The sequence below is a fragment of the Plasmodium gallinaceum genome (genome assembly GCF_900005855.1).
Source record: "Plasmodium gallinaceum strain 8A genome assembly, contig: PGAL8A_v1_76, whole genome shotgun sequence".
NCBI classification, from domain to species: Eukaryota; Apicomplexa; class Aconoidasida; order Haemosporida; family Plasmodiidae; genus Plasmodium; species Plasmodium gallinaceum.
Window position 1 is genome coordinate 1518103 of NW_021628238.1, and position 20077 is coordinate 1538179.

At 18.8% G+C, this 20077-nt stretch overlaps 5 protein-coding genes and 1 pseudogene across 6 annotated transcripts; 4 read left to right on the plus strand and 2 right to left on the minus strand.

The window, feature by feature from the left end:
• Window positions 1-2058: 2058 nt before the first annotated feature.
• Window positions 2059-11076, plus strand: ACC1 (biotin carboxylase subunit of acetyl CoA carboxylase, putative; the record flags this gene model as incomplete). Its single annotated transcript, XM_028671013.1, has 3 exons — window positions 2059-10284; window positions 10473-10687; window positions 10827-11076. The coding sequence occupies 3 exons, from the start codon at window positions 2059-2061 to the stop codon at window positions 11074-11076; spliced, it is 8691 nt and encodes a 2896-aa protein (XP_028527708.1).
• An 848-nt stretch (window positions 11077-11924) lies between these two features.
• PGAL8A_00229100 lies at window positions 11925-15013 on the plus strand (annotated as a pseudogene). The gene is given in 8 exon segments: window positions 11925-12033; window positions 12036-12267; window positions 12269-12315; window positions 12317-12462; window positions 12464-12534; window positions 12536-13470; window positions 13472-13716; window positions 13718-15013. Coding segments are annotated over 8 exon segments (3081 nt in total).
• Window positions 15014-15788: 775 nt separating this feature from the next.
• On the plus strand, window positions 15789-16400 carry PGAL8A_00229200 (mediator of RNA polymerase II transcription subunit 6, putative; the record flags this gene model as incomplete). The annotated part of the gene is made up of 1 exon (XM_028671014.1): window positions 15789-16400. The coding sequence occupies one exon, from the start codon at window positions 15789-15791 to the stop codon at window positions 16398-16400; it is 612 nt and encodes a 203-aa protein (XP_028527709.1).
• A 284-nt stretch (window positions 16401-16684) lies between these two features.
• PGAL8A_00229300 (conserved Plasmodium protein, unknown function) lies at window positions 16685-17520 on the minus strand (the record flags this gene model as incomplete). Its single annotated transcript, XM_028671015.1, has 3 exons — window positions 16685-16996; window positions 17123-17197; window positions 17431-17520. 3 exons carry the CDS (start codon window positions 17518-17520, stop codon window positions 16685-16687), a joined length of 477 nt encoding a protein of 158 aa, XP_028527710.1.
• Window positions 17521-17602: 82 nt separating this feature from the next.
• Window positions 17603-19084, plus strand: PGAL8A_00229400 (conserved Plasmodium protein, unknown function; the record flags this gene model as incomplete). The annotated part of the gene is made up of 3 exons (XM_028671016.1): window positions 17603-17657; window positions 17762-17955; window positions 18032-19084. 3 exons carry the CDS (start codon window positions 17603-17605, stop codon window positions 19082-19084), a joined length of 1302 nt encoding a protein of 433 aa, XP_028527711.1.
• A 180-nt stretch (window positions 19085-19264) lies between these two features.
• ATG12 (autophagy-related protein 12, putative) lies at window positions 19265-20011 on the minus strand (the record flags this gene model as incomplete). The annotated part of the gene is made up of 4 exons (XM_028671017.1): window positions 19265-19321; window positions 19397-19459; window positions 19584-19714; window positions 19927-20011. 4 exons carry the CDS (start codon window positions 20009-20011, stop codon window positions 19265-19267), a joined length of 336 nt encoding a protein of 111 aa, XP_028527712.1.
• Between the last annotated feature and the right edge of the window lie 66 nt (window positions 20012-20077).

The following is a 20077-nucleotide window of genomic DNA, read 5'->3' on the forward strand; positions in this document are numbered from 1 at the left end:
TAATTTTTTTTTTTTTTTTTTTTTTTAATAGTTTTTTTTTTAACAATTTTTTTTTTTAATAATTTTTTTTTTTTAATATTTTTTTTTTTAATATTTTTTTTTTTTAATTTGTGTTTAATATATTACATTGTATATTTTACTTTTTAGATCTTATGCTTTTTATAACCAAAATTATCTAAACTTAGATCTTAATTTTTTTTTATATATGTATTTCATTTTTTTTTTTTTTTTTTTTTTTTTTTTTTGCATGCTCTAATTTTTTTTTAAACCACGTAGAAACTCTGAAAAAATTATAGCATACTGGAGATTTTAAAAAATTGTAATACAATAAAAATAAAANAAAAAAAAAAAAAAAAAAAAAAAAAAAAAAAAAAAAGATATAATATCCGTGTTTAATTTTTTTATTATGTAAGTATGCAATATCTTTATGAATTTTCTATTAATATTTGTTTATAAATATATAATTTTGTTATATTTACAAAACCTAAATTTCTTAAGTATTATTTATATTTCCTGTTTTATATAAAAATTTTTTTATAATTATAATTTAAGACACTGTTTTGGATCTATATATTTGTGAAAATAAATACATTTATATATATACAATATATATAAAATCTACTTTACTTTTTAATAAAATTAGCGTATATATTTTAGACAAAAAACAGAAATTAATAAATAATTTAATTATAAGTATAAAAAATAAAAAAAAGATTCATAATAAATATAATTTATTCTTCATAATACTTTAGGTTTTAGTTAAATTTAGTTTTATACTTTTAAAATTTTTTAGAATTGTGCAAATTTATTTATACATATATATATATATATATATATACATTTATATATATATAAACATATATATTTATATATGCATATATATATATATATATATATATACATATATATTTATATATATATATATTTGTATATGTATATATATTTATATGTATATATATATATATATAATTTATATATTTATATATTTGTGTGTGTTGTTTTATAAAATTATTATTTATTATATATTTTTTAAATAAAAAAAATATTCATAATTTTAAGTTTATATTGAGACTAATGCAATAATAAAAAATTTTTGAATGAATAATGCAACTTCTTAAAAATAAAATATGCAGTAAAGAAAAATTTTACGAGTGCTACAGAAAATATAAAAAAAAAAATTTAATATTTAAAAAAAAAAAAATTGTGAAATAATTAAGATTGTTAAGCGAAATTAAAAAAATATATATTAAAATAAAAAAAAAAAAAAAANATGAATAATGCAACTTCTTAAAAATAAAATATGCAGTAAAGAAAAATTTTACGAGTGCTACAGAAAATATAAAAAAAAAAATTTAATATTTAAAAAAAAAAAAATTGTGAAATAATTAAGATTGTTAAGCGAAATTAAAAAAATATATATTAAAATAAAAAAAAAAAAAAAACGATAATACTAGAGAAAAAAAAATTTTGAGTTTATTAATTTATATTAAAAAAAAAAAAAAAAAAAAAGGAACATTTGTGAAATTCTAGATACATACACTATTAAATTGATATATTTATTATTTAAACGTAAATTTGTTTTAACACTATAATATTTTTTTTTTAGAAATCAGAAAAAAATAATATAAAAATGATAAGATTTTTATGTTATATATATTATTAATAAAAGCATTATTTTATATGAATTTTTTTTTTTATTATTTATATACAGTTTTTTGTTTTTTTTTTTTCATTTTGTTTTTATTTATAAAATAAACTTGTATAATTAAAATATTCATATAAAAAAAAAAAAAAAAAAAAAAAATTCAATTAATGAAACATACAAAAAAATAACAAAAAGAAATATAAAAAAGTAAAAATAATTATATAAAGAAAAAAAAAAAAAAAGAAAAAGAAAAAATTTGGAATACATATTTATATGACAAAAAGGTCAAATAAGCATATATAAAGGGGGAAAAAATAAAGATATAAATAAAAGTGACAAGGTGATAGAAAAAAAGTGTACATGAAATGTTAAATAATAAGATAAAATAAACGTAAATGGAGTAAAATCAAAAAATGATTAAAAACTTTTTATCATTATTTTTGTTTGTTCTAATATTTGAAAAACTTGTAGAGTGCATAAAAAATAGAAACATACATTATTTACACATGCATAATAATGTTAATAAAAATAACTTTAATGAAAAAGATACTAGAGAAATATGCTATAGTATAAAGGGAAACCATAATATTCTCCATGTAAACAATAGAAATAGACAAATTCCATTATTTGTATCAAAAGGAACTAAAATATTTCATTCTTTTTTTAAAAACAATAGATCTAAATATTTAGATACTCCAAAGAATGATTCTAAAAATACATCATTTTCCTTAAATTTTCATAATTTTTCTGAAAATTTTGATAAAACATCAAACAATAAAAAAGGAAATACTCAAAACATTTTTAGTGAACATTATTTATCTAAAAGTGGAAATAATACATATACCAAGAAAAATGAACTTAATAAGGTTTTTTTAAATATAACATCTAATGATAATGAAGTTCAAAATAGTGTTAATGAAAATTATTCTGTTGATGCAAATGATTACAATTATGAATATTTGAGTGAAAATAACAAAAGTAAATATTACTTAGAACATTCGTCAGATAATAATTTAAGTTATAATAATAAGGAAAAAAATAATGTTTTACAGAATTTAAATAAAGATAATTTAATGGATTCTTATTTTAGTAAGTCAAAAAGTGATATATTATTTGATAATTCAGATAACATTTTATTAAATAAAGGATTAATAAACAAAATGAATTTAAAGAAAAAGAAGAAAAATTTAAATAAATTATTTTATAGTTTTAAAATTTCTAATAATTTTTTACTATTAAAAAAGAAAAATAAAATTAATAGTGACAATATTCATTATAACAATAATAGTGAATATAGAACTTATTCAAAAGGCGTAAATAGAGACGATTTAACTAATGAATATATATTAGAAGAAAACATATGTAATAAAGAAAATAAAATATTAGATAAATCTACAAATAATAATGATAATATCGGTGTGTTAGAAAATAATTCCGATTTTTTAACTTACGAAGAAAAAAACAGAATAAAAAAAAAGGCGTATGAAGAATATATAAATTATGTAAATGAAAGAAGATATCCGTATTTTAATTTTTTAAAAAATAAGAATGATAAAATTATAAAAAAATTACTAATTGCAAACAATGGAATGGCAGCATTAAAATGTATTTTATCTTTGAAAGAATGGTTATTTAAAAACTTTTATGATGAAAATTTAATCAAAATTATAGTATTAGCTACAGAAGATGATATTAAAAGTAATACAAAATATATATCTTTATCTGATAAAGTAATAAAAGTTCCTCCAGGAAAAAATATTAATAATTATGCTAATGTTCCTCTAATAGTAGATATTGCAAAAAAAGAAAATGTAGATGCTGTTTGGCCAGGATGGGGTCACTGTTCAGAAAATCCTTTACTTTCCACTTTATTAGAAAAAGAAAATATAATATTTATTGGTCCTACTGGAAGAGTTATGGAAGCATTAGGAGATAAAATATCTGCAAATATTTTAGCTCAAAGTGTGAATGTGCCTGTTGTAAAATGGAGTGGTGATGATATTAAAATAAAAGATTTTGAGAATAACATTAGTGAAGATATATATAATGAAGCTACAATTCATTCTTTAGAAGAATGTATAAATGAATGTAAAAGAATTGGGTTTCCAGTTATGATAAAAGCATCACAAGGAGGTGGAGGTAAAGGTATTAGAAAGGTAGAAAATGAAAATGAAGTTAAAAAGGCATATGAACAAGTGCAAAATGAATTGCCAAACTCTCCAATATTTTTAATGAAAGTATGCAATAATGTTAGGCATATAGAAATACAAGTAGTAGGGGATATGTATGGTAATGTTTGCTCATTAAGTGGTAGAGATTGTACTACTCAAAGAAGATTTCAGAAAATTTTTGAAGAGGGACCCCCTTTAATTGTTCCACCTGATATTTTTAGAGAAATGGAAAAATCTTCAATACGATTAACAAAAATGATTAAGTATAGAGGTGCAGGAACAGTGGAATATTTGTATGATCAAATAAAACAGAAATACTATTTTTTGGAATTAAATCCACGTTTACAAGTAGAACATCCAGTATCAGAAGGAATAACAAACAGCAATCTCATTGCTATTCAACTTCAAGTAGCTATGGGAATTCCTCTTCAAAATATAGATGATATTAAAAAATTATACAGAATTGAAGAAATAACCAACAAAAATTTATCTCACATAAAAAAGGAAGGAAAAAATGGATTTAAGGAAACTCATGAAAAATATATGTTAAATAATAATTCTAATGTTTCTAATATATCTAATTTTTCTAATATTTCTAACATATCTACTAATATGCATACATTAAAAACAAAGAATTTAAAGGATATTGAAATTTTTGATTTTTATAATAATAGACCTTATGTAAATAATTATGTGATATCAGCAAGAATTACGGCTGAAAATAGTAATGATAGTTTCAAACCAACTTCAGGAAAGGTAAAAAGAATAAATTTTCAGAATTCAAATGATGTATGGGGTTACTTTTCTATAAATGATGGGTTCGTTCACGAGTTTTCAGATTCTCAAATTGGACATATTTTTGCAAAAGGAGAGACTAGAGAAATTGCTAGAAGAAATTTGATTTTATCATTAAGAAAATTAAATATAGATGGAGAAATTAAAACAGTTACAAAATATTTAGCGAAAATTTTAGAATCGAAAGCTTTTATCGATAATAATATAACAACGAATTGGCTGGACACTATTATAAAAGAAAAAAAAAATATTTATTACAATACTTATCATATAATAATATTATGTGCTACAATTTTTAAGTTGATTTGTTATTTCATGAGTGAAAAAGAAAAGGTTGAAGATAATTTAAATAGAGATGATATAGGTATAAAATCAGAAAATGATAATGCATCTGATTTAAAAAAAAAAGTGAAAAATGCATATATTTTTGATATGGTATTTGAAAATATGAAATACTGTTTTAAGGGATTTAACATTGGTGAAAATTTATATAAACTTGAAATTAATGGTCAACAAATAGAAGTAATGGCAGAATATGATAAAGAAAATAATAAAATATTTGCAAGTTTTCATAATCAAACATATATATACACTTGTTCAGAAGATAGTTTAGGTATACATATGAATTTAGAAAAAGATAATATATTTATTCCGAAAATTAGTAATCCATTTCATTTAATATCCAATACTAATGGAAAGATAGTGAAATATTTAATAAATGATGGAGATGAAGTAAAAAAGAATGAAGACTATATTGAAGTTGAAGCAATGAAAATGATTATGACTTTTAAATCAACAGAAACTGGAATTTTAAAACATAAAAAATCTGAAGGAAGTATAATTAAAATAGGTGATTTATTGGGAGTAATAGAAAAAGGAGAAAATTCTAAATTAGAAGAGGAGAATAAAATTGAACTTTTCAATGGCCAATTAGATTTATCAAATAAATATGCATATGAATTAAAAGACCCAGTATTTTCCTCAAGTATAGAATTTAATGATGAAAATAATAATGAAAATAATAATGATAATATTAATAGGGATACTTCCTTTAGACAGATGGAAACTTTAAAATTAAACGAAGAAGAAAATAATACATCTTTAAATGAAGAAAGAAATATAGGAGGAAATATATCAAATAATGTTGGAAACTTATATAAAACATTAACAAAAGAAGATACAATATATGTAGAAGGAAAAAAAAATTCTTATGATGTAATTTATGAAGAAGAAGAGATGTCACCTGGAGAAAATAAAAAGAAAAGATTATTTTTAAAGCATAAAAAGAAAATATTTCGTTTATTTTCTCATAAAAATCATAATGAAAAAAAAATAATGCCAATAAACTATTTAAATAATAAATTGAATTGTATGAAAACATACTTAACCAATTTTAATGCACCTAATACTAATTCATTACCTAATAATAATACACTTAATGATAACTCTACTATTAGTGACTTAATAAATATTTCTACAAATTATAATTCTATTAATAGTGATTCCTTGAATAATTGGGTTAGCAATAATTCAATAGAAAGTGACTTGACGAATAACTTAACTAATTTAAACTTAACTAATGATAATTTATCAAATAACAATGTAACAAATGATAATTTATCATTTGATAATACAACTAGTAATAACATAACTAATAATAACACGTCATATGAAATTGTTTCTACTAGGAATACATCAAATGAAAAATTATCAAATAATGAAATATCAAATAATGAAACATCAAACAACACAACAAATAATAATTCATCAAATGAAAATATAACAAACAATAATACAACAAATAATGAAACATCAAACAATACAACAAATAATAATTCATCAAACAATACAACAAATAATAATTCATCAAACAATACAACAAATAATAATTCATCAAATGATAACTCATCAAATGGTTGCAAAATGAATAATAATGAAACACCTGATAATATACCAAAAAATAACAATTTTTTATTAGATATACCTAATATGAAAAGAATAGAATATTTGTTAAAAGGTTATGAACAAAATTACGAAGAATGTTTTAAAAAATTACTAGAGGAGGATGGTTTTTTTAATAACGTTAATTACATATTAGATAAATTTATAGAATATAATAATTTATTCTCTAAAAAAGAAAGTATAACAGAAGTAGAAATATATGATATTTTATATAATAGCATAAGTGATAAAAAAAAACAGTATGAAATTATTCATGCATATACATACAATTATTTAAGTATACAATTTGTAGAAAAAATATTATCATATTTAATAAAAAATAGAGAAACTGTATTACCATCATATATTTTAGATAAAATTAAAGTATTAGAAACATTCAAAGGAAAGATATTTGGAAATATAGTTTTATTATCAAGATTAATAATATATTTATATAAGCACTATGAACTTAATGAATACTTTAAAAGCATATTAAATTATAATACAATTGAGGAGAACAAAAAAAATGAGTTGAATATTTATATGAAGAATAATAATATAAATTATTCTAAAATTGAAGAGTTAATTAATAGTAACAATTATGAAAAAATAATAGAAATATTTTTAAAAGATTCTAGCAATATTCACATGTTTGTTCCTTCGTTATTCAACTCTCAAAATAATTACATATTTTTAGAGATTTATTTAAAAAATTTATATAAATATTTTGATATTAAAACTGTTTGGGTTTCTAACAATCTCTTGAAATTTTCAATAAATAATTCAGAATTTGATAATATTTTGATTTTAAATGAAAAAGACACAATAGATATAAATAATATATTAAAGGAAGAATTAAAAACAGATACACATTTAAATAATATACACATTATAAATAAAAATGATAATTTTTTTAGTTCTATTGAAAATAATTTGGATGCTCTTTTGAAAGAATGTAATAATTTATACGTATATAATTATTCCATGAATAATTACGGCGATATATATGAATGGAAAGGAAAAGAATCAGAGAATTTAACAAATACTGAAAATGAAGAGAATTTGAATTTATTACCTTTTGAAAAATATATATTTTCTTTCAAAGAAATTTTAAAAAATTATAAAATAAAAAATGTAGGAGAAAAAAAGTTTACTAAAACCAAACTCTTCTTAGGATCATATAAGAATGACAATAAAAACACATCTTTATTTGCTCACAAGCTCATTGATTTGAATAATTTGAAGGAACTAAATAAATACAAAATTCAGAAATTAGAAAGTAATGATATAAAGGAAACAGAAAACTCATTTATAGAAGAAAAAAAATTGATTTATAATGATTTTATGCAAGAATTAAAAGAATCATTAAATGATATAGAAATTGGTAGAATGAATCCATTAGTTACATATAATAAAATAAGTAGTTATGTTATATATAGCGTAATAATTGATAATGTTGAAGAAATCAATAATATTGAAGAGGTATATAAAAATTTTCTTAATTCATACAATGAACTATTAATACAAAATTATGTTAATGATGTTTACATTAACATATATACCAAAACAAATGAAGATATAAAAACAGGACCAAAATTAAAATTAGAAAAATTATTGAAATTACACGTTTTGTTTGATAATGAAAAAAACGTTATTGAAGAAGTAGATAATTATGATTTCAAAATTGATTCTGTATATTTAAAAAGAAAAAGAGCAAGAGATACTGACACAATATATGCTTACGATTTTATTAAATTAATTAATATATCCTTAAATAGAATGAATAAAACTTTAAATAGCAATTTCAATTATATTAATAGCATAAAAGAATTTAAATTAGATTATATTTCGGAAAAAAATCCAAATGAAATTTTTGATGAAAAAAAGGAAAGTACAAATGATAATTCATTATTTGAAAATTACGATAATTTAAGTGATTACGAAATTAAAATAAAAAAATCATTATATTTATCGAACAAATTAGATTTAGGACAAAATAAAATGAGTGTAATTGGTTTATTAATGAACATAAAAACGGATGAATATAGCAAAGGAAGAGATGTAGTTTTTATAATAAATGATATTACCACTTTTGGTGGATCGTTTAGTATTTTAGAAGATGAGTTGTTCTATGGAATATCCAGTTATGCAAGGGAAAAAAAAATTCCTCGTATTTATATTTCATGTAATTCTGGTGCAAGAATTGGTTTGTATAATTTTCTTATGGATAAAATAAAAATAAGCTGGAAAGATGAAAAAAAGAAGGAATTAGGTTATAATTATATATATATAACTGAAGATGTGAAAAATAAAATAGACAAAGAAGATATTGTATTTTTAAGAGAAGTTATAGAAAATAATGAAAAAAGGTATATTATTGATGGTATTGTAGGAAATTTGAAAAATCCTGTTGGTGTAGAAAATTTAAGGGGAAGCGGATTAATAGCAGGAGAAACTTCAAAAGCTTATGAACAAATTTTTACCTTATCATATGTTACAGGTAGAAGTGTTGGTATTGGTGCATATTTAGTAAGACTTGGTAAAAGGACTATTCAGAAAAAAGGATCTTCTCTTTTATTAACAGGATTTAATGCATTAAATAAACTATTAGGTGAAAAAGTTTATGTTAGTAATGAGCAATTAGGAGGTGTAAACATTATGATGAGAAATGGAATTTCACAATTGGAAGCACAAAATGATCAAGATGGAGTAGATAAAATTATTAAATGGTTATCTTATGTACCTAAAACAAGTAATGATTATTATGATATTATTGAAAAAGAACAAGAAGAGCATGAAAAGGAAAAATATGAAAACAATCCAGAATTTACAAAAACATGTGACAGTTGTGTAATTAATGAGAACGTAGAAAGACATATAGAAAAAAAAGATGTTAACAATTTAGATAATAACTTATCAAATAACGTAGAAGAAAATTCGGAAAAAAATAATAAAGGAAATACTGAATATTTGAGACGTGAAAATAAAATAAATAATAAGTATGTAGAGACAATAGATCAAGAGAAAAATATGAAATTTTTTATTAAGAAAATAAATGATATTGATGCAGATGATATAGATAATTTAAATGTTATTGATTTAATTAAAGGAACAGATACAAAACAAGGATTTTTAGATAAAAATAGCTATTTTGAATATATGAATGAATGGGGAAAAGGTATCATAACAGGACGAGGAAAATTAGGTTCTATACCTGTTGGTTTTATTGCTGTTAATAAAAATTTAGTGACGAAAACTATTCCATGTGATCCAGTTTTAAAAACAAAATCAGTAAAATCCCCTCAGGCACCATGTGTTTTTTTTCCAGATAATTCATATAAAACTGCTCAAGCTATTGAGGATTTTAATAAGGAAAATTTGCCTTTATTCGTTTTTGCCAATTGGAGAGGTTTTTCTGGTGGCTCGATGGATATGTTTAATAGTATTTTGAAGTTTGGGTCTATGATAGTTAATCAACTAGTTAATTACAAGCATCCTGTTTTTGTTTATATACCAATTTTTGGTGAATTAAGGGGAGGTTCTTGGGTAGTTGTAGATGAAACGTTGAATAGTCAAATTATTGAAATGTATGCTGACACCACTAGCAAAGGTGGTATATTGGAACCACCTGGAATTGTTGAAATTAAATTTAGATTCCCAGAAATTAGAAAATTAATGCATAATACCGATTCTTCAATAATAGAATTAAATAAAAAATTATCAACTGCACAGGTTAATATATTTTAAAAAAAAAAAAAATTGCACGTTACTTGTTTCTTAAAAAAATTTTTTTTTTTTTTTTTTTTTTTTATTATTCATTTCATATATATATATTATTGTATTAAAGTATATTATTTAAATAAGAAATTTCTTTAATGTATGTAAATATATTAAAAAATATACCTTTTTGTTTTATATAGGATGAAGAAATATCTAAAATAAAAAAGGAAATAGAAGAAAAAGAAAAAGAACTTTTACCATTTTATTTGCAAGTATGTCATAGATATGCCGATTTACACGATGTATCAACTTGCATGAAATCAAAAGGAGTAATAAAAAAAATCGTTCCATGGAAAAATGCTCGTTCCTTTTTTTATTATCGCTTATTAAGAAGATTACTAATAAAAATCTTAAAGTAAAAATATTACATAAATTTGTATTACATATATATATTTTTATTTATATTTCCTTTTTTTTTTATACTATATTTTAATTTTTTTTTTTTTTTTAAGTATAACAAATAATTGTTTTATTTTTTTTTTAATTTTTTATAGTAAAAAATACAGTAACTCATTAATTAAATCTGATGAAATAAAAAAGATCATAGATGATATTAGTGGATCTGAGGAAGATGATTATGAAGCATGTAAAAAAATTTTAAACGAAAAAACTTTGAAAACAATAAAGGAGTTATCTAATGATATATTATACAAAAAAACCTTAAATGATTTTTACAACACTTTTAAAATTTTATCTGAAGAACAAAAAATACAACTTATTAATCAAATTAGTTCATATAAGTAATAATTTTTTTCACTCAATGAATATATATGAATGTGTATTCTTTTTTTTATGTTTTTTAATATTTATAAAAATTCTTTATTATTTATACCTTATACTAATAACTTATAATATTCCCTTTTGTCATAGTATATTATTTTTATTCCTTATTTTATAATATATACATATATACACAAACATTTATATATACGAATTTAATTTTATTACACTATTTTATAATTCATTAATAATACTATTTTTTTTAAATTAAAAATATATATTAAAAGATAAATTAAATGGCATATATCTATATATATATGCATATTCCTCTTATTTATTTTTAGCAATACATATTTTTATATTTGTTAAAAGTTAAATAATTAAAGAAATGTTAATTAATATGAATGATTATTTTTTTATTTGTGTTTATCTTTTTTTTTTTTTTTTTTTTCCTTTTTTTCCTAATACAAAAAAAAAAAAAAAAAAAAAAAAAAATGAAATGCCAAAATAAACGTAAGACTTAATATTTTTTTTTCATATAGAAAAAAAAATATATATAAAAGAAGATATACATAGAAAATGTTATAATTATTTTTTTTTTTTTTATTTAAATACGAAAATATAAATGCTTAATAGCTTGTTTACTTTTCGACAAAAGTTTATTATGAAAAAGGGTGTTAACACATTGGACAAATTAATACAGATCTTGTTTCAAAAGTATTGATATATTAATTTCTATATTTTTTTAAACTGAATTAAGTTTTTATAAAATCTAAAAATGTTAATTTTTGTTTATAGTTTTCTTAATTATTTATGCAAATGAACTGATCATTCTAATATAGATATTGCTAATTAAGATAAAAAAAAAAATAATGGAATTATTATGTAGTAAATTAAATTTCTTAAAAAAATTTTATAATTTTAGAATATTAGAAAAGTTTGAAAATATTCATGCATATCTAGGAAGTTCTGTTAAGTTTGAAAAAAAAATGACTTTTTATTTATTTTTAAAATGGATAATAATTTTGAGGTAAGCAAATCTCATGATTTATTTTTAAAGGAAATTAGTAAGGAAAAAAAATTCAGAAACTATCAAAATTATCTTAAAAATGTATATATGTTTAAAGAAACAAATGATAAATATGTTGATATACATATGTATACTATAGAAAAAGAAATAAATATATACTTTTTAAAAAGATATTTTTTTTTTTCATACTAATGGAATTAGTTATATTAACATTTTTATTAACAATTATTAAAATTAACATTCTATATAGCAATTATCTTCATTTTAATATATTAAAAGAAATTAATATAGACATTAATGCCATAAAGTATAGTTTCAAATTAAAACCTTATATATTAAAAGCAAATAATATATTCAATGAAAAAATTAAAAAAAAAAAAGTTACATTATATAAGTTTAAAATCAAATGTGATATTTGATGAAAGTATATTTAATATAAATAGTTTTCTAAAAAAATAAAATTAAAGCAAAAAGTTTAAATACTCCTTATTTATATGATTTTATAGAAATTTTTAAGGCATCAATATTTAATAATCCATATTATTATAATTTTTTAACTTTTAGACAGATTTATGCCATTTCAAGTAGGAAAAATGTTGACTTTATGAGAAAAAACAAAATATCTTTTGTAAATTATGACTTAAATAGATATCATAAAAACATTAATGAAAAAAAAAATTTATTTTATTTATTAAATAAAGAAGAAACTAATGATTCTTTATTTGATTTAAATTTAAATACTAATCCTCTTGAATATAATAGTAGAGATATAAAAAAGGAAATTTTAGTTATAGATTCTTCTAATGCAAATGTTAAAAAAATTGTAAGTTGTGAGAAGAAAAATAATTTAAAAAATAATTCAAGAACATCAAAAGTATGTCATCATATTAATACATATGGTGTTTTTAATTATAATATAAAAAGTAATAAGCATAATAATGAAGATAGAAATTTAAATAAAAATGATAATGATTTTAATAGTCAGATGAATAATAGTTATTATATTTTAAATAATTATAAAAACTCTTATGATTTAAGTAGCACTATTGTTTTAAATGAATATAACAAAATAGAAAATGGGAATGAAGGTGTTAACGCATTTTTATTTTTTGTGAAAACTGAATTAAACTCAAAAGGAAGAAAATTAATTATTTTCATTGATAATGTAATGATAAGAGGTGGTTCATATGGTTATGAAGAACTTAATCTTTTAAAAAATATTTTTGATTTAATCATTATATATAAAATTCCTTTAGTTTACCTAACAAATAACTTAGGAGCCGATATAAAAATATTTGATATTCTAAAAAACAACATAAAAGTAAAATAGATAAATGAAAATAGAAAAAATGAGGGCATAGAATACTTCTATGTAGAGAAAGATGATTATTAAAAAAATAAAAAATGATATAATTTGTGAAGAAAAAATTGAAAATAATAACAAAAAGTTTATTATAAAAGGTATCTTAGGTGAAAACAATGAGTATGGTTCTACAAATTTAAAACTGTGTAGTATTTTAATTAAAAAGATTTTATTGGATAGAGAAAATTCCATTTTAATTTCTTTTGTTAGTAGCAGATGTATGGGATTTTGTACGTCGCTTTTAGCTATTTTTAAAAGGGTTATTCAAAAAAAAAAACTCAACAATTTTATTATTAAGTAGTCATATGATAAACATTATTACAAAAAAGCATACACATTTTAACATAAAAAACAAATATGAAAAAGAAAACTTATTAATTAGTGGTGATAGAATAATGAAAAAAGTTGATTTTTCTAAAATGGTTGTAGATAATGATTATGATGGAATAATAAATATATTATCATGGTTAAATTATACAAAAGATTTGAACAAAGAATTTCGTAGGAAAAATTATAAGGATAATAATATTTATACTGATGTTGTGAATAGAAAAGTTAAAAATTTATTTTCATCTCATAGAATTATTGATAAAAATTCTATCACATTTTCTTTGAATGAGAGCCTTAAAATGAGAAGATCAACATTAGGAGGTATTCCTGTGTCATTTATATCTATAATGAAAAGTAATAAAAGAAAAAAAAAAAAAAAAAAATTAGAAATTACTAATTTTTCTACTATAGATAATATGAATTCATTAGAAAATGATACTATAAAACTTAAAGAGGATTATTTAAACATGAAGGGGAAAAAAAATTGTAATGAAGAAAAAATGACAATAATAGCAAAACATTTATATAAATATAATAATATATTAAGAAAGTTAGAAAAGGAAAAAAAAAAAAAAAAAATTCTTGGGGGAAAAAATAATAACAATGGAAAACTGTTAAGTAGTAAAGAAGCAAAAAGAATAGTAAACTTTTTAGAGGTAATAAAAGAAGAAAATATTCCTTTTTTTATAATTTTAGATTTAAATGGAATTGATACACGATAAAATGAAGTTGAAAATGATATTTTATCAAGTTGTATAAGCATAGTAAAAAATATAATTAGTTTTAATAATATAATTTTTATTTACATTATTAACGATAGAGAAAAATCATTTTTAAGGGGAGCTGCTTATGTTTTGTTTGAAAAAATATTAAATTAAAACATTGAAATTTAATATATTAACAACAGTGAAAGTAGTATAATAAGTGACGAATGCATTTATGAACTAAAATATAACAAAACAAATATAATAGATTATATGATTAATAATGATGCTATGATAATTAATCTTCTAAATGAAAAAAAAAAAACTGATGATAAGAATAAAATTACTAAAATAAATGAAAAAATTGAAGAATTAAAAATAAAAAATTTTCCTTTTTATCTTAAAGCATTTCATAAATTTATAAATTTACATCATAATTCTATTTGCTTAAAAAATAAAATGCTAGTTGATGATATAGTGTAACTGGAAAATTCTCGTACTTTTTTTTACAATAAATTAGTGAATAAATTAAAAATATATATAAAAAAAAGAATATATAACATATTCTATGCCTAAAAATAATATATCTATATATCTACATATATATATAATAACTAATCTAAATTTTTCATTTAAATTAAATTCTCCATTTTAAGCAAATTAATATATAAAGACATATTTAAAACTACTTTTAATTGCATATCTAATAATTTTTTTGTATTTTTATCTTTTAGAAATATTTTCTTTATAATTTCGTTTATTAGTATTATTATCACATTCTTATATACTTTAAACAATGCTTTCATTTTATATATTTTTACCACTTTCCTAATATATGATAAATTATGAATTAAAAAGAATTTATGAATAAAATATAATTCTTGAAGTTTTTTCAAAAATTATATATATTATAATCAGTATATTTTTTTATTATAAATTTTTTTTAATAATATAACCATTTTTATATGTATTTCTTCAAAAAAAAATAAATTTTTGTTTTTATTTTAAAAAAACAAAACTCCTATTCAATTATAATGTTTTTTTGAGTATAAAATCACTTTTTAATATAAATAAAATTTTCAAGAATGATAAAGTATAAAATTTGATAATTTTTTTGTGATTTCAAAAAAAAAAAAAAAATTCAAGTGTTTGACAAAATAATATAAACTGCATTATTTTTTACTTTAATAACAATAATAGAAAAATTAAATCAGTAAAAAAGGAAGGATAATAATAAACGATTTAGTAAAAATAAAATAAAAAATAGAATTGAAAACGAATTATTTTTTTAAAAAATAAAAAATATATAATGGAAGAACCTTATTACGAATCTGTATTAAAAAAGGAGAATAAAATTGAATATGTTGATAATTTATATTTATCAAAAAATATATTAAATAACAAAGAGAATGCATTAAATTATTTTTATACATCACCTTTTTACACATCACGAAGTCACTTATCTTTAAATGAAAAAATTAGATCAGGAAAAAATATTAGTGATGATGAAGAGGGTTATATTTTTGGTGTAACTTATGACAATTTAAGTATTTTAAAGAGTAATGAACCAAATGATTTAGTAAATATTCATATATATTATAATACAAATTCAATATTTCATATTTCATTAACCCATAGATTTAAATTAAAAAATATAATTTGTAGTAAAACTGTTCAAATGTTCTGCATTTTTAATGGAAAAATTTATAGTTCACGCTCATTTGGAGAATTACTCACTAATAAAATAAATAACATTGTAAGAAATGTGGAGAATTTTTTTGATTGTGTTAATAATATGATGAATTTTAATATAACATCAAACTATTATTTTGAAAGTAAAATAGATGAGGAAATAGATGATATATACAAAAATTATCAACTTGAAGATGTGTTTGTTTCTACAAAAAAAACAAACAGTTAAATGTAATCAAAAATTAAAAAACATACATTTTATTTTACCAAAAGTAACCCTTCTTACAAATATTCAGAAAAAAAATAATTTTTTAAATTAGAGCAGTTAATTTGTAACTAAAAAAATAAATCACTCTTTTAAAAAAATAATTATATTTGTTACAGTTCTTTTTGTTATTTCTTTATTTTATATATTTAATTTTTTTTGATTTCTTTGTTTTTGTTTTTAACGAAATAAGCATAACAAGTATACATAAAAAAAAAAAAAAAAAAAAAAAACTAACGAAATATTCTTTATATGTAATAATCTAATATATTATTTTGTGAATTAACAAAATAATTTTTTTTTATATGCGTATTTTGTAAACTTTTTCTAATATTATGCACTTTTTTACATTTATTTAAAAAATCATCTTCAATATTTATGTTATTATTACTATTATCTTTTTCATTTTTAATGTCTTTTTTCCCCTCTGTTTTTATATCACTAGTATCATTATCAACTAAATAAATATTTCTTTCCCTCTTTACTATATCTGTGTTATGAAGTAAGTTTCCTACTGACCCATTTACACAAGTTAATAATAATGTTCTAATATTATGTATCTATAATAAAAAAAAGAGAAAATTAAATATCATAATACAAGTGGCAAATGTATAAAAAAAATAATAAATGAAATAAGATTGATAATATATATATTGATATATAGAAGAATAAATATATTTATTTACTATATTATTTATGTATATTTTTATTAAAAAATTGTCTGTGCTTGTTTTTTCTATTGGGCATTCAAGACATTCTATCTAGAAAAAAAAAAAAAAATAAAAAAAAAATTATATTTATAAATAAAAAGACAAAAAAAAAAAAATATATATTAGACGAAAACAAAAAGCTAATAATATATACATAAATAAGTATTTATAATAATTTATATGTAAAATATTAAGAGTTTAACATTATATATACTAATTATTACATTTCTCATTAATATATATATATATATATTTATATAAATGATTTATTTTTTTTTTCATACTTGTGAACTTTCTACTACAGCATAAAGGCTTTGTAAAAAATTTTCTGAATGTGCATTAACAAATTTATGTAAGCACTCAAGATAATTCATTTTCCATATATATATTTATTTAATTGAATTTTTTTTGTTTGATTATCTGTACAATATATATATATATATTTACTTAATTTAAATGAGTAAAATAAAAGAAAGAAAACTTAATAAAATTCCTGAATACCCATTAAAAAGTTAAATACTATGTATATAAAAAAAAAAAAAAAAAAAAAAAAATTATTTTTTTTCCTAAATAAATAAGATATAATATTTTTTTTATATAAATATATATTTATAGAAGAAACGAAAGATAATAAAATTAAAAAAATCTTTAATAAAAATTTATTTTCTATTTCAAATGGAAATAAAAATGGTGTAAATATAGAAGAAGATAATATAATTAACCAAATAAAAGAATTAAATTTAATATTACTTGAAAATAAAGATGAAATAAATAATCTAAAACAAGAAAATGAATCATTTTCATCACAAGTATATATATATATAAAATTATATATATATATAATTATATACAATTATACATAAAATATATGTGTATATATTTCAGATTATAAACTTTATTAAAAAATGTAAGGAGTTACAACATATAGGAATAGAAAAGGAAGAAGAGATTACAAAATTAAAACAATCTGAGAAAAAAATATTAATAGAATTAAATAAATTTAAAAATGAACAAGAAATATCAGAGGAAAAAATTAAAAATTTAACAAGTATAGATAAAAATAAAAATATTCATATATCTGATTTGAATGAGCAAATAAATGTTTTGAAAAAAAAATTGGACGATAAAAATAGTGAAATAAATATGCTTAATGAAAACATTAAAAACTTAAATCAAAAAATAATAATTCTTCAAAGCGAAAGTACGAAAAATAAACAGGATGTAAATAATAACTTAAAAAGACAAAATGAAATGAATGAAAATATTAATGCAAAAGAAAGTAAAATAAATACTCTAGAAGAAAAAATTAAAAAATATAATCAACTTATGAAGGAAAAAATAGAAGAAATAGAAAATTGCAAAAAAAAAATACAACAACAAAACACAAGAATAACATATCTTATGGAAAAAATTCAAAATTTAGAAAAAGAGAAGAAAAATGATAAAGAAAAAATTAAAAAGAATATGGAATATATTAAAATTTTAAAGAAAAAAAATAACAAAAGGGAAGAAAAAAATGAAGAATATAATATGATGGAAAAAAAAAAAGAGCAAGAAGATGCTATTTTTAACTCACAATTCTATAATCTAAATAAAAAAAAAAACAAAAATAAAAATAATTTAGAATATAATTTTGTAGTACCAACTAATGGTTCTAGTAAAATTAAAGGTGGTAGTAGAAGTAATAGTAGCAGTAGTAGTAGTAGTAGCGATGATGATGGTGAAATTGTTAACTTTACCAATAAGTATAATTTAAATAAAAAACTAAATAAAGACATAAACTCGAGAATAAATAAAAATAAATCAAACGTAAATAATATAAATGATGTAAATAAAAATGTTCCATTAAAAAAAAAAAACACATCAAAAAATACAAAATATTGTGTTAATCAAGAAATTGTAAAAAAATTAAACAAAGAAGACACATGTTCTAGTTAGTCTTCTTTATAGACTTTAATTTTATTGTCTTTTTTATTTATGTATATTTTATTAATATACAACATAATCATATATAATTGTACAACATATATTTAAAATATTGCTATATTTATGTAATTTTGTAATATATTTTTAAATACTTTTTTTTTTTTTTTTTTTTTTTTTTTTTTATTTTGCCTGTTAATACGCTGGTGTGAAACTGTATGAAATATTTAAGCTATCTGAAATTTTATATAACTGAAAATCAGAAAATAATACATATATAAATATATATATATGTAATTATTTTCAAAATTTTTAAAAAAAAATTACTTCATAAAGATCATATATAAAATCATCAAGATTTGGTTTTATGGCATTATTTATGTATAAATACTAAAAAAAAGTTTATTTAAATATTTTTATTAAAAAAAAAATAAAAATTAAAGATAAACATTAATAATATCTATATCTATATATATATATGTACGTTATATTAATGTAGTATAGATTTCCTTACTATATTTTCATTTTTATTAAAAATTTTTTGAAGAAAATTTAGTATAGAAGCAAATGTTTCGTTTCCGTTAATCAATATTTTATTTTTTTTTAATAATGTAGCTCCGCTAATATTTCTAAAAACTACTTTTACTTTTTTGTTTAAAAAGAAAATAATATAAAATTATAAGCTTATATATAAAATATTGTATAATTATTTATAATTCTTAAAGGATAAAAAAAAAAAAAAAAAGATTAAAATTATAAAATAAATTAAAAAATATATTTTTAAAAAATAACGTTTAATGCAAATATATTTCCTATCATTAAGATAAATTTCTTTTTATTGATATTTTTTCTTTTACCTTTTTTGTTACGTCTAAGTGTTAAACTTTCACGCATATCAGGTTTTTTAATGAAATGCGGGAAATAATATATTTTATCTGGCATTCTTTTAATGTAAGAGTTTAAAGAGTAAAAAATAATTGCATTTTTATAAAATTTATTATTTTTTTT